The sequence below is a fragment of the Emericellopsis cladophorae genome (assembly GCF_022114955.1).
Source record: "Emericellopsis cladophorae strain MUM 19.33 chromosome Unknown NODE_4_length_1054762_cov_117_872525, whole genome shotgun sequence".
Lineage (NCBI taxonomy): Eukaryota > Fungi > Ascomycota > Sordariomycetes > Hypocreales > Bionectriaceae > Emericellopsis > Emericellopsis cladophorae.
In genome coordinates, this window is record NW_026250929.1 from 205,891 (window position 1) to 220,144 (window position 14,254).

At 55.9% G+C, this 14,254-nt stretch overlaps 4 protein-coding genes across 4 annotated transcripts; 2 read left to right on the top strand and 2 right to left on the bottom strand.

The window, feature by feature from the left end:
- Window positions 1-6,814: 6,814 nt before the first annotated feature.
- Window positions 6,815-7,687, top strand: J7T54_006429 (uncharacterized protein; the record flags this gene model as incomplete). The annotated part of the gene is made up of 2 exons (XM_051502860.1): window positions 6,815-7,458; window positions 7,525-7,687. 2 exons carry the CDS (start codon window positions 6,815-6,817, stop codon window positions 7,685-7,687), a joined length of 807 nt encoding a protein of 268 aa, XP_051365240.1.
- An 869-nt stretch (window positions 7,688-8,556) lies between these two features.
- On the top strand, window positions 8,557-9,883 carry J7T54_006430 (uncharacterized protein; the record flags this gene model as incomplete). Its single annotated transcript, XM_051502861.1, has 4 exons — window positions 8,557-8,744; window positions 8,853-9,139; window positions 9,202-9,333; window positions 9,408-9,883. The coding sequence occupies 4 exons, from the start codon at window positions 8,557-8,559 to the stop codon at window positions 9,881-9,883; spliced, it is 1,083 nt and encodes a 360-aa protein (XP_051365241.1).
- Window positions 9,884-9,955: 72 nt separating this feature from the next.
- On the bottom strand, window positions 9,956-12,159 carry J7T54_006431 (uncharacterized protein; the record flags this gene model as incomplete). The annotated part of the gene is made up of 3 exons (XM_051502862.1): window positions 9,956-10,383; window positions 10,442-11,713; window positions 11,772-12,159. 3 exons carry the CDS (start codon window positions 12,157-12,159, stop codon window positions 9,956-9,958), a joined length of 2,088 nt encoding a protein of 695 aa, XP_051365242.1.
- Window positions 12,160-13,473: 1,314 nt separating this feature from the next.
- On the bottom strand, window positions 13,474-13,999 carry J7T54_006432 (Clock-controlled protein-like protein; the record flags this gene model as incomplete). Its single annotated transcript, XM_051502863.1, has 2 exons — window positions 13,474-13,684; window positions 13,752-13,999. 2 exons carry the CDS (start codon window positions 13,997-13,999, stop codon window positions 13,474-13,476), a joined length of 459 nt encoding a protein of 152 aa, XP_051365243.1.
- Window positions 14,000-14,254: the final 255 nt, after the last annotated feature.

Sequence of the window (14,254 nt, forward strand, 5' to 3'; positions counted from 1 at the left end):
TGGTTATTATGGCAGCGCGTCGTGGCAGCAACTACGCGCTGCTTTATACCTTTGTGATGGATCGCAGCGGCCAGACGCGATACCAGTAGCTAGCTGCTATCGTGCTTCTTCTCCTTACCTGTGGCCAACTCACAGTATCAACAATCAATGTCTCTCGCCATCTCACGATTCTCATCTTACTGTCCTTATCTTGCGGGACTGCGAGCTGCGAGCCGCCCTACGCCCGGGATTCGAGTTTCGTTCGGTCCAGGATCGCTCAGACCTCCTCAACTCAAGCTAACAAGCTTCCCTTCCCCCCACCGTCAACTGCACACGCGATGGATCCAATGCTTGGCAAGTTACCTCCATGTACCCCTGCTGTTGACCGCTGCACTACATCTTGTCCTTCTTCGGCTAGCCCCTCGTCAGCACCTCGACCGGTCAGAGTGATTGTTTTAGATACTGTGCAAGCGCGCAATAACATCACACAGCAAGACATCTTCAGAAAGCGTTCAATTCGCTGTTTGTGAAGTGGCTGGATGTCTTCGGTGGGTATTGAGCCAATCATAACTCCCTGGATTTCACACTGGAAAGTCAATTCGCTGGCTGGTGAGCTAGACTTCTAGTCTAGGCTGCAGATGTTCCGTCAAGCTTCAGAGCTTCGTTCCAGACGATAGCAACAACGAGTTGGAGGCTGATGCACACTGTAATAATGTACGCTCTCCGCGGCGCACTGCACTCCAGACGTCTGTACTCCGTACCTGCTTACATCAATATGCAGCCTAGGAGCAGGCACATGAAGGCTGGAGCTACTCTGACTCCACTACTTGTAGAAGCCTGCCATGCTCGGTGGGAGGAGCCGATGGATGCCATCTCCCAGATCACGGGGACAGACTGACCGTTGCCGTCAGTGTTTCAGAAGACAAGGTTTTCTGAGAGAGACATTGTCTTCCAAGGCCTCGCGTGTTCGTAGCCAGCGCCCGATCTGGTGAGGCATCCAAAGGTCGTAGAAGCGTCAAATACAATGGTTTCCTCACCGCTTGCTTGCTCACATGTCTCAAGAAGCAGAAAATGACGTTGCAAATGGGTGGCATGAGCGTTTTTGGTGCTATTTTTATGACACGAATTGACTTTGGTGGTTGATTGTTAAAGTGCCAGAGCTAAGTCGCCATACGCACACTATACAGCGCATTGCTCTTCGTTGGATATCTCTTGAGCCAGGCATGGCCAGAACCTGTTGTTCTTGTCAGCAGCACGGCTCAGAAGCGCAATCACAAAATCATCGCATTTGCGAACGTGCGTATCTCGAAATTGGAGTTTTGACCTGATGCATTGGTGATCTTCGCAACGCCAGGTGGGGTCTCCAGATGCACGAACGGATGGAGGTTATCCGTACTCCGTACGATGCGCCCCAATGCAAGATTCCGTCCAAGCTAAAAAAGTAGGCTGGCCCATCGTGCCTGCGTGCCCTTGATTAGCGGCCTTGCCTACCTGCACCTGCCAAGCCTTGCCAGCCACTGTGCACGTGATTGTGCATATACAGGCTACGTCCAGCCACTGGCAGTTGCCCTTACCCTTCAAGCCCTTCATGTTGGTGTGGTTTCACCATCGCGCACCAACAGCTAGCTTTGGCTTCGACGACCATCGGAATCAGCAATTGATCGAGGCACAGGAGCATTGCCAGCCTCGTCAATGTTTCGAAAGATGAACCTGACCACGGTCCATTGCGCGCGAGGAACAGGGCCACCCATCTCATTGCCCCGCACAATGCGCGAAATACTTCTCGTCGGACGAACATGGATCTGCTGCCCCCTCGGCTGAACTCGAGGACAGATCGACTGTGAGAGCACCGGGCCTTCATCCTCGCACTGTCATGGTGGGAAGTCGACACGTACCGGCACGGTAGCCAGCCACCTCTATTCCCGCTCTCTTTCTCTCGCGCGCTTTCGGCTTTCCAGAATCCAGAGTCCTTTTCTCCTCAGCGCTCCCGGGATCCACTAATTTCCTACTCTTACAGCAGCTCGCGCCGACGCCAAGCAGCACCAGGAGCTACGCCCCGGTCCCTGTAAAGCTCTCTTGCGCAATCTGGCCGAGGCTAGATTGGAGAGGGTGGTACGGAGTAATATGAGCACGAATCGCCCTTGTTCGACCCCTCGACACTCAAACCGTGACAAAGCGATGTTGGGACGCTACCATACTGGTGAGGGCTGCTTCCCGATTTTGCAAGGTCGGGGTGCAACCAGGCTCGACTCCGCTCGAGATGTCTCACTCTACTCGTGGCTGGGTAGTATGTAGAAGCAATGAGCTTCGCTTGTTTCTAATTGCTGTCCATTGTATTATGCGACACAGGACGGTTTGAGTTATTGCTCATGGCGTTGTGTAATCGACTGCAAGGATGCAGATTGCAATGCACAATTGCCTGGTGGCGAACAACAAGCACTGAGCCCAGCATCCAGACGCATCCTAAAGATTTGCGCATGCAACGCCTCGGCTCGGGACGTTGTAGTGGCTCAGGTTTCCGGTTACCCGCTATGCAGCGGTACGCATGTCTTGAGGCGCGATATGCAGGTCATTGAAACTATGTACGCAAGAAAAAAAAGAAGAAGAAAAATAGGAAAGCGGCTTGTGGTCAGAGACGCTGCAATTCGCGCGTTCATTTGGACTGAGCAGGCTATCGTATGATACTACGCACCTGAAGCACTGGCAGCAACAACCTTTCGGAGTGGCTGGCGCCAGGCGCTTCGCACTGGTCCCTCAAATGCAGCTTGATGGCCTACATTGGAAACCCTACACATGTACGATGGTTTGTGGTTATAGTGGCATCGGCGCGGCACAGGACCCAAGCTTGTCGTACGATTTACGGATACGTCTAATGTTGCATCTCACCATCGGACTCGCTACCTCGAGGCGTTGCTGTTGAGCCAGTCGTGGGAGTCTTCGAAACAATGGTGAAAGGTCCGTCGTCTTCCTCCAAACGTCCTGCACAGCACCGCAGCATCGTTCCGACCAGATCTTGCTGCGTCGAGGGACTCGAGACATGCCAAAGTCCCTGCAGCGCCGTCTCAAAAAGCCAAGCGGGGAATGATCGAGCGGGATGGCCGCCCAAGCCGCACGCCGCACGCACCAAGGGCACGTTGGCTCGAGCACTTGCAGCATATGCACAGCGGCTATGTAGGCCTAAAGCAAAGCCAATCACGGAAACACTAACGGCAAACCCACACGCACTGAGCCAGGGGAGCCCTGCCACAGTGCTAGACGTGTGTGCCCCGTTCAGGTCTTGATCGATTCCGCGGTTATTCTGTCGCTTCATGACGGTAACTCGTAGAGCTCTGGCGTACCTTGGACCTCCGTATCTCATGGCTGTCCTTGATCATATGCAAGCGCCAACGCCGGTGAAAGTCGACCCTCTGATTCGACTGGCGAATCTAGCCCACTGGCAGGACCATGCGCACATGAAAAGAGTCTACAACCTCAACCAACTCGTTGGCTGGTCGTCTGTATACTCTAGCGTCCCAAAGCGATGGCTCAGTATGGTCTTGTGCTTTTGATGATCAATTGTGTTTGAGCTGCAAGGATAACAGGCCAAGCAAGGCTTTGGAGAGCTGTTGGTCCCGTGCTCTGCTCTCTGGGCACCGCCAACGCGGGAAAGTTCGCAACGAGTATGTAGAAGTCCGTGCCAGGCATCGACGCAATTCTCCGAAGAGGCGGCCCATTATGGCGGCCTTCGTGGCGTAATATTGTCAACAAGTCTATGGGGGTCTCGGACAGTCCAATGAACTGCCACCACGTCTCAAGCACACCCACCACCAGCTGGCGAACAAACCCCTCCACGTTGGCTAATAATAACACGGACGCCGTTGTTGTGGACTTTGGCGACGCACACTGCCATACCGCACGACGAAGCCTGCAAAGCTCTTCGTCCCGTAATGAGAGGAAGGTCATACTGGAGCCACGGTTGCACATGGCACTCACTACCTGTATACGTGCCGTACAATAATCATAATCGCCGGCCCGTCATTCTGGTTGGTTCACTAACCCGTCCTGCGTGGGCACCGCTTTGCAGATCTTGGTAACACGCTGAGCACGAAAACCCCAGAAGGCGTGTTGATGCAGCGGTGTGGCGGGCCGCGCAGCTGTCCGGCGCAGCGTACGCATGCGTGAGCTGGTTCCCGCGTCCTGAAAGCCATGGAGAAAGCTCCTGAGCCCGCGTCAGAAACACCGACCAACAAGGCTTCACGGCACGGGATGCAGAATGTCCTTGTGTTGCTTGACAAACAGTGTCTGTCAGTATGATTTCGATGGCACCGGCGTGTCTTGCCTGCTCCACGATCCGGAGACGATCCACGCAAAGCTTGGGCTGCTATTGCTGGCTAGCTTAGTTGGTGCGATCCTACACCGCCTGTTCCAAAGTGGGTGATTCTTGCGTACACGTTCTCCGAGTTGCAACTCACTTGGGGGTAGCCAGCCAACCTCACCGCAGCCACCACTTTCCTTACATGATTGTGCATGACCAGCCTGGCACCCACCAATGGCGCTTCCGAAGACGCACGGCGATCATTGGCAGCAATGGCAGCCAGGAGAAGCAGGTCAAGAACCGCCTCGGATGACAGATCTTGCAGCCCTTACCTCGTTGCAGCACCAAAACGAGCCCTACATACGTACCTACTGAAGCACAGCAGCGCTTTTTGGCGGGGCACAGAATGGACCACCTGTCAGGCCTGCTTGCCGCTGGTGGCTTGCGGCTTGCGGCTGTCGATGGGTTCTGGGCAGGGCTGTTCCACAGCATGGCCTTCAGCACCGTATATGCATGAAGGCATGTGTATCGGGTTCACCTTCGAGCTCTTGGACCGCGAGCTTTGCACGACGTTACACCTGGTCTTGGTCTGAAACACTCCTGGCTCTCAGGCTCAATGGCCGTCCGTGGCCAAGAGCCCTCGGGCTTCAGCAGGTCTTGCTCTTGTCGATTCTCACGAAACCGCCTGGCTACGGCTAGCATCGTCCGCTGACCGGCCAGCGTCCACAGTCTAGGCACCATGCCATGGCTATGCAGCGGCTGCCTGCAACGGGGGACACGGACCAGCTGCAGTGCATGAAGATCTGGCGACAACATCTTTCCACCGTACATTAGCCCTCCCGCCAGGCAGCACACCCACTGGGCACTCGACAGGTCTTGGGTGGCAATTCTCTTTCAGGAGTGGTCGTGCCCATTCTCGCGGTACATCGGGCGGCTGTATGGTTTATCTTGTGGCAATGGATGGCCAGCGACTGCACAAGATCCTGGACGAGGTGTGTCAAGACATGGCCTTACGGTGCACAGGACTGTCCACATAGACGTGACAGAGACAACCAACAGACTACCAACCAGTGCGTCTCCGATGAGGCATGTGCCCGGGTCTTCCAGTTAGCCGTGTCGGCGGCGTACCACAGCGTTTGTGCCAAGGCCAGGGCCCCGATCCATGTCAGCTCCTATTTGTATCCGTGCTATGCATCAGTAGGAGAGGGGTCGAACGAATAGCCGGCGGGGTTGCGAGACCAGCGCCGGGAGGCTGTCTATATTTCGCCAGCAACATCGGTCGTGTCGTAGCGCAGCCCTCGCCTGCCGACGTTCTGGATATGGCACGTACGCATATGCCATGGAACGGCGATCCGGCAATGGGCATATGATCTTCTTATGGGAGCTGCGAACTTTGAAGTGTGCAGTGGCACTCACATGTAGGTATGTTGCGCATATGTGCCTGCCAGAATAGCAGGTCTTGACCGCTGTGAAGCAAGGCAGCACAGCGATTATGCAGCGTCGCCCCCTGCAGACTCCCATCTCCATGGAGGAGGATTTACAGCCCCGGTGATGGGCAAGGCACTGGGACGGATCGGTGATATCCACGGCCCACGAAAAAGCCTTATTCTCTTCGACTCCCTGACGTAATTAAGGAAGAGGTGGCGTACGGGGCCGCCGGGCCCAGCCTCGACCAGGAGGGACATGAATGCGACCTAGCCCCTGGCAGTGGCAGAAAGGGGTAGCATCTGCACCTACCTTATCACGGAACAATGAGCCCTGGCCATGCTCTGGTCCTCAGCGCCGATCTGGGCTGCGGCAAATTTGCATTTCTTCCTCGGCGGATGATCGGCGCGGGCTAGAAAGGTTTTTCTCATCGTTGTGTAAGGGGCTTGAGTGGTCGAGATTTACCGATGTGCTTTGGCGATATGCGAGGGGGAGTAATAGCCCGCAAGCGTAGTGCCCATGCAAACCGCACCGTGGTTCAGGCCTGTCATGGTACAACATCCACCGAAAGCATTCGGGCAAGTTAATGCTTACATTGAATCCAACATTATGAGAGAACAATTGCATGGTGTGCTGTCACACAGGTTGATGGGCTTGGAACATGGTATGCATACGTGTGGGTTGCTGATGTATTACCGGGCAAAAATATCGTTTAGATTGGATGCAGACCGTTTAAAAATCAAGTACTGAGACTCTTTGCAATAGGAAAAGCATCTTTGTATCTCAGCATCTCAGCTGTGGTTATCCGTGTCCTGCGACTTGTCGTGGATGTCGTGGAACAGAGGATCAGTACCCATGATAGGGTAGCTCAATTGCCAACGTGTCGCTGTCAGGTGATTTCGCGCAACAATTGCGTCAATGCTCATGACACGCGCAAACTCCATCGCGTCCCACTCCTAGGCTGCCCCTCCCTTGTCCAAGGGCTATTTCGATGTCATTCTCTTCTCTTTCATACCGAGGAGCTTTGCCTCGCAAAGACGCGCCGGGTGTTTGTCAAGCATACAGTGCATACCTCCTTGCTACTTCGGAACCCATAACTGAGAGCCGGGATCGGAGATGCACCCACCCAAACCAACCATCCCGCCTGCCGCGAAACCTCGCCACGGCAAGAACTTTGACCCTTGGAACTCATCTGGAACCGGTCACCAGCGCCCCGATAACACGCCTGGCGCCAGTACTGGGTGGCGCGAGTCGCGTAGCAGGAAGCTTACCTCTCAATTCCGCGCTGGCGGGACTGGAGGGCAACGGCTGGGCGACACATGGGGTCCTGGAGCGGAGGGGTTCGACAAACGGATTGGGGCAGTTGTAGAGGAACCAAGAGGGAGGAGCGTCATTGACATGCTCATGAGGCCTGCCTCGAGGGAAAGCACACCCAAACCTACTAAGGAAGTGGACAAAGATGAGGTTGCGCGCGAAGGAATCGAAGAGAAAGACGCGAAGAAAGGTATTTTCCAGGGCGTGGTGGTGTATGTCAACGGGAGCACATTCCCTCATATATCCGACCACAAGCTCAAGCAAGTATTGAGCGAGAACGGGGGCCAAATGGCGATCCATCTGGGACGCAGAAAAGTCACGCATGTCATCATAGGAAGACCAAATAGTGCGGGCTACGGTGCTGGGGGTGGGCTGGCAGGAGGTAAACTTGACAAGGAGATACGAAAAATGAGAGGCGTGGGCGTCAAGTTTGTTGGCGTTGAGTGGTACGTTCATCTCATCCCCCATCAGTCAGCGTACTGTGCGAAACCTCCTGACTGACCAGCATACAGGGTACTGGAAAGCCTTAAGGCCTGCAAGCGTTTACCCGAAGCAAGATTTGTCGACTTGAAGGTCGCCCCAAAGTCACAGCGGAGTGTCTACGGACTGTATGCCAAGCAACCTAGCATGGATGACGAGACACATGGAACGACAGTGAAGAAGAAGACGCAATGACCACGATCGTGGGTGACAACGAACCAACAACAAGCGGTCAGGATGTGCCTCTCATTGATATCGTCACGTGGCACGACTGGCCTTCGAAACGGGCGTTCACTCCGGCAGATGGCATTCGCGCAACGTGACCCATCCCCGTGGCCACATCTCCATCAGCGTGCAATATGATGACTTGCCCTGGGATAGGGGACAGACACATACGCATCAGCATCCAGCGGTCGCACACGACCATGGGTTGACATCCTGACGAATCATTGCGACACACCGACATTGCGCAAAAGCTCGTGTCTAGCCAGCCTCACGTCGTTCGTGTACGCTCCCCTTCGGTCCTCCCCAGTCACATTGCAAGAGAACCGGGCTCTTGTGGTAGATGTTTGTGCGACGACTCGGGATTGTGCGACTGGAAGTGTGGCATTGTACGACTACACTCAAGGCCAACGCACGGAGCTCATGGATGGCGAGTCATGCTGCGCACACGCAGCCCTTGGGGAACACGAGTACGCATCATGGCGGAGGCATGGGGTAATGGCGCTCTGATACGTAGTGGCAATGGCTCTGAGTTGGGAGGACTGGAGAGATCAAGGTGGATGGATGACTTGAGTTTCGCCGCCACAGAGCCAGGTTGGAACACCAACGTTTCAAAGCTTGGGGTTTGCCAACACTGAGTTTCTTTGGGCGGTGCGCAATGTGAAGCGCTGTCAATGGAAATGGGTGAGATGATGAGATTTGGGCCATCTGGCGGCGTAGACGGAGTTGGGAATGCGTTGGGGCCAAACCCGCGCATGACAGACTAGGCCACAAACCTCGGGCATCATCACCACTCACTTCCTGAACGTTGCCAACAACAACATCGTCCCACCATCGCAACCATGGCTCCAACCATGCTAGCCATCACAGCCCCCAACTTCGCAGACCCGAGCCAGTATGAACTGTCCACGGTGACGCGACCAACAATTACAGAGCAGACTGATGTCGTCTTCCGCGTCCACGCCGCAAGCATCAATCCCGTAGACGTAAAGAAGGCGGCTGGCGTCTTCAAGCACGCAGTCCAGGAACAGTGAGTGAGCCTCCAGGTCCTAGCTAGCTAGCTACCTACCTACCTACCTACCTACCTGCCGGCTCCGCGCCGTTGGCAGCACGTCTCGAGCTCACGACCCAAATGTAGATTCCCTTATCAGATCGGCTACGACGCAGCAGGCGTGGTGGCAGAGGTCGGGTCAGCAGTCACCCGCGTCAAAGTCGGCGATGAGGTCTACACGCGCCTGCCGGAAGCTAGTCGGGGGTCTTGGAGCGAGTACGCCAAGTGCGCCGAGTCCTTTGTGGCTCTCAAGCCCGCGAGCTTATCCTTCAGTGACGCCGCGTCGATGCCACTGGCGAGTGTCACGGCGCTCCAGGCTCTGAGAAAGTACGAGGGATCTCTGGAGGGCAAGACGGTATTTGTGCCTGCAGGCTGTAAGTATCAAGTAGCCTTGGAGACGACTCAAGAGTCTCGTGCTGACCGAGGCGAACCATAGTGAGCGGCACGGGGCTGTTTGCCTGTCAATTAGCTAAGAATGTCTTTCGAGCCGGCAAGGTGATCACAACCGTCTCGGCCTCCAAGGTCTCTAAAGTCCCTCGACTCTTGGGTGAAGGCGTGGCCGATCAGAGTAAGCATCGGAACCTGCCCTCTTCCCTTCTCACAGCTAGCTTGCTGATCGACGTGCCTCTATCTGCGAAACAGTCATTGACTATACTAAGGAGGATCCAAGAAATGTGATTACGCCACGTTCCGTCGACTTTCTTTTCGACACGACTGGGCAATCCATGGAGTTTCTATCTCTCATGGTCCCCAAGACAGCCTTCATCGTCTCCATTTCCACAACACCGTCTGCGTCCACGCTGCAGGCGTCCAATGTCATGCAACGGCCCGACAATCCACGCATTCCCCTCGTCGGTCGCCTCTTCCTCGACGCCACGGACAGTCTGCGGAAACTGAGAGCGTGGCGCTGGGGCGTCACGTACTTGTACTGGTTCCTGCAGCCCAATGGAGGAGACTTGGACAAGCTGCGAGGCTACGTGGAGGACGGTAAACTTGTGCCCGTGGTCGGGCTGAAGGTGAATCTGCGCGATGTTGAAAAGGTGCGCGATGCATGTCTACAGACGTACAATGGCAAGGGTGGCCTGGGAAAGACAGTATTGGAGGTCATCCAGAGTTGAAATCGAGGAATGCATTCGATTATCCTAAACGTGCAAGCTTACTGAAATTGCTACGAAAGAAAAAGGCTGCCCTCACAACTTGGCCTTGTGCGTCGCCCCCTTTTCCTTGAAGTATTCCTCCACACGGGTCCTTGCCACCTCCACGACGCCCCTATCCTCGACTGTGCTCGGCACACCCACCTCCTTCTTGAACTCGCCCTGCGATCCATTCTCGAGAAGCTCTCGCAGGACCCGTCTGAGTGTCTTGCCGGAGCGCGTGCGTGGGATCATGCCCTTGCCCTGGATGATGCCACCAAGCGTGGCAATTGGACCGACCTGTTTTCTAATGAGATCCTGGATCTCGGCGAATAATTCCGTTGTCGGCATGACAGAGGCTGGGTGTGGCTCCGAGGAGAGTGTGATAAACGCAAACGGTAGCTGACCCTTGAGGGAGTCGGGGATACCGACAACGCAGCACTCGGCCACGGAAGGGTGGCAGGCAATTGCCTGCTCAATGCCTCCTGAGACGCGTTAGCAAGCAAACTGTCCAAAAGCAAAGGCTAGTTATAAAGAACTCACCGCTTGACAGTCGATGCGCGCTGACGTTGAGCACATCGTCGTTGCGACTCATGACATGCACGTAGCCCTCCTCGTCGACATAGCCGCTATCCCCCGTGTCCAGCCACTGACCCCTGAAGCGCTTCAGGTACCCATTGTAGAACCTCGCCTCCTCGCGCCACAGTGTTCGGAAGGCCGTGGGCGGGAGCGGCGTGGCGAGCACAATATTACCCATGGACCCGCGCCCAACCTCGTTCCCCTCGTCGTCGACGGCTCGGATGTCAAAGCCAGGCATGGGCTTGCCGGCACTGCCAGGCTTGAGGGCGATGGGCGGGTGGTCGCGCGTCGCGTGCTGGCGGTGGTGTCCTGTGTGCGGGACGAGGGCGCGTCCCGTCATGGGCGAGCCGGACTCGGTGGACCACCAGTTGTCGACGACATGGGCATCGCGCGCGCCGTGCTTCTCGAGAAGCTCCTGGTACATGGATATGATGGTGGGCTCGGACCGCTCTCCGGCGAGGAAGAGCGCCTTGAGCGACTTGAGGCCGCCTCGCTCGCCGATCTGGTGGAAGTGTTTGTTGTCAGGGTCATCACGCTTGATGGCTCGGAGCGCTGTCGGTGCCGTGAACAGCGCAGAGACCTTGTACTCTTCGACCATGCGCCAGAGCGCCGAAGCATCTGGCGTCCCGACGGGTTTCCCCTCGTAGAGCACCGTCGCAGCGCCCGCGAGCAGTGGTGCGTAGATGATGTACGAGTGGCCGACGACCCACCCAATGTCCGAAGCCGTGAAGATGACATCGCCAGGGCCGTGGATGTTGAAGAGGTACGCGATGGACAGGTGCAGTCCCACTGCGTAGCCACCTGCGTCGCGGACGACACCCTTTGGCGAGCCTGTCGTCCCAGAGGTGTGGATGATATAGACGGGGTCGGTGCCCTTGACGGGCACACACTCCGCCTTGACGCCCCTCGCCTTGGCACCCCTGACGAGCTTCTGCCAGGGCCTCTGGCCTTGTGAACGGTCCACGGGAGCCCATCTGGTTGCGTCTCTCTGCCAGATGATGGTCCGGCTGGGCTTGTGCGTGGCGAGCTGGATAGCCTCCTCGACGAGCGGCCGATACGGTGTCGGGGGTTTGTTACCCTCGATTCCGCAGGACGCCGTCAGCAGGGCAACTGGCTGGCATGCATCGATTCTCTGTGCGAGTGCGTTGGGCGCGAACCCTCCAAAGACGACAGAGTGGACGGCGCCGAGGCGGTTGATGGCTAGAATCCCAACCAAAGCCGATGGGATCATGGGCACTGCCCTGTCAGTATATCAGAGCACATTGGCGTAAATGAGGAGCGCAAGCCTGCTTACTGTACAGCATGACCACGTCGCCTCTCTTGACGCCTTCTTCCCTGAGCGCCCCAGCTAGAGCCTCGACGTCTTCGAGCAGCTGCCGGTACGTGATCTTCTGCTTCGACTTTGTCACGGGGCTGTCCCAGTAAATCGCAGGCTCGTCTCCACGTCCTGCCAGGACGTGTCGATCCACGCAGTTGTAGCATGTCGATATCTCGCCATCTGGGAACCACGCCCATTCCGGGTGGGGAGTGCCGTCTTTGAGGGTCTTTGTGCTCTGCGTCAGCGTCGTGCTGGGCTTTCTGTGCCAGTGGAGGTGCTCGGCCTGGTGAGCCCAGAAGCCCTCAGGGTCTGCTAGGCTTTGTCGGAGGACCTCATCCTGGACGTGAGTGGTTTTGTCACTCATTGCGCACGACAAGTTCAATGAACAGGATCGAGTGTGAGCTACAGCGTGATGACGCAGCGTTGAGATTGGGGACTGTCCAGGTTACGGTAGGAGAAGTGGCGAGGCTCCTTGCGCTGGGAGTAGATATTTTATGCTTGGAGCTTGATTCCAACAAAGCACTTGCAGACGTTTTTAGGTCGGCATGTGTCCCAAGGATTGTCAAGTATAATGTGCTGGGAAAGTTCTGCAATGGCGAGAGGTTCAGTCCATCCATCGACACGGAATCTGGGGTTGGTCGTGGGGAAAGCGGCTCCCCGCATAACCGCACATTGCCGTTCCTTTGCCCCGGAGTCTCTATTGCCGCCACTGCTAAGAAGTCGGACTCACTTCATAAAGCTCATCAAGACGTATTATTGTGTGGCTGTACTCGAGAAGCCAGATGTTCCTCAGGCGTCACGATCGCCCAAGCTGAGACCAGTTGGGACGGGTCTCCCCGTCCGCATTCCTCGCAAGTCATCTGTCCTGTCTTGGATCCGTCGCCATCAACCGAAAGACACGAGTCGCATTCCACCAGGGCCGCCTCGTGCACATTCTTTATTCGATCAAAAACCTCACTGTCAGATGAAAGGAGCGATAGTGTTCATGTGCCGGGCCAAAACTAGCCTCCAGGCAGTGCCATCCTATTTGTACAAGTAGCTACAGATACGACGACACTGATGATAAATTGACCAGAGAACCATAAAAACACCCGACCAGAGTTCATAAAGAGTACAGAGACCGATGAAGCAGACAATCGAGAGGGAATTCTTTGATATTCTCAGGTGTGGACGGCCCGACGAGGTGGCCAACATGAGAGCCAGCTTGGCTTCTATCGCTAGTCACCAAACCCTGCTCGCCATGTTCCCTCGCCCAAGGCAGCCAGACCCGAGAAAAAAGAAGACCACACACACGTAGTTGTCTCGTCCCTCTCGAGTGTGAATTGTTGATTTTCATCGTCTCCCTCCAAAGTACTCCCAAGTCCCTCCTGTTGCGAAGTAAACCACGCCTCCTCCCCATGGAAGAAGCAATTGTCTATGCCATGTGTCCAGTATATATACCCTGCCGATTAAAGTATGTGCTCGTAACCTCCCCCGGTGTAAATCAATGTGACAAGAAATCAACCCCCACAAAATATCTTTGGTCGTTCACTTTGCTGCTCCGGAACGTTGCGCAAAATCAATCGAACAAAGGGAATAGTTGGTTTTGGTGTTTTTCTTTCTGTGAAAGGTCGCAGATTCTGTCGCCTGCCTACTTCAAGACGTGGCGCGACGAAGCGTCGTCAAGAAAGTAGTCGATTTACAGGAAGAAGGCGGCAATACCGGCGAGACCGGCCAGGCCGGAGAGGCCAGCGACCTTGGCAGCGGCGCCAGGGACGGGGGTGACCTCAGGCTCCTCAGGAGTCTCGGGCTCCTCAGGGGTCTCGGGCTCCTCGGGGGTGGTAGGGAGGGAGACGGTGGGCTCGGGAACACCAGGAACGTGGGGAACGGTGGTGTTCTGGTGGGGAGGGCTGCGACGGAGTTAGCATTGGTCTCGAGGCTGGCTGGTCTCCTCAGAGAGCAGTTGGCAGGACTCACCAGTCGTGGCAGACGACAGTGCTGGTGGGGATCACGGGCTTGGTGATGGTGCAAGGGCAGTCGGTGATGGTCAGAGTGGTGGGCTCGGTGACCGTGTAGGTCTTGGTACCCTGGGTGATCTCGGTGGGCTCAGGGCAGTAGGTGACGAAGACGTCAACGACCTCGGTGACGACAGTGCCGTTGTGGTGAGCACCAGCCATGGCGCCAGTGGCGGCGGCGGCGACGATAGCAGCGACGGAGTACTTCATCTTGTCGGTGTTGGGAGGATAACTCGAAAGTTGGGTATTGGGTGGTTTGGTTGGTTGTTTTAACGAAAGTACTTGACTAAAAAGTCAGGGCGTAGTGTAGCAGTATGTACTGAGTGAATGTGTGGGTGAGGAGAGAAGGAGGAGGAGGATGGACAACACCTCGACGGCTGCATCTTTATACGGTCTGTCGCTTGGTTGGCGGTGTCTGTCTGTCTGTCTGTCTGGACTCTGTCCGTCCGTCTGTCAGGGGTTAGG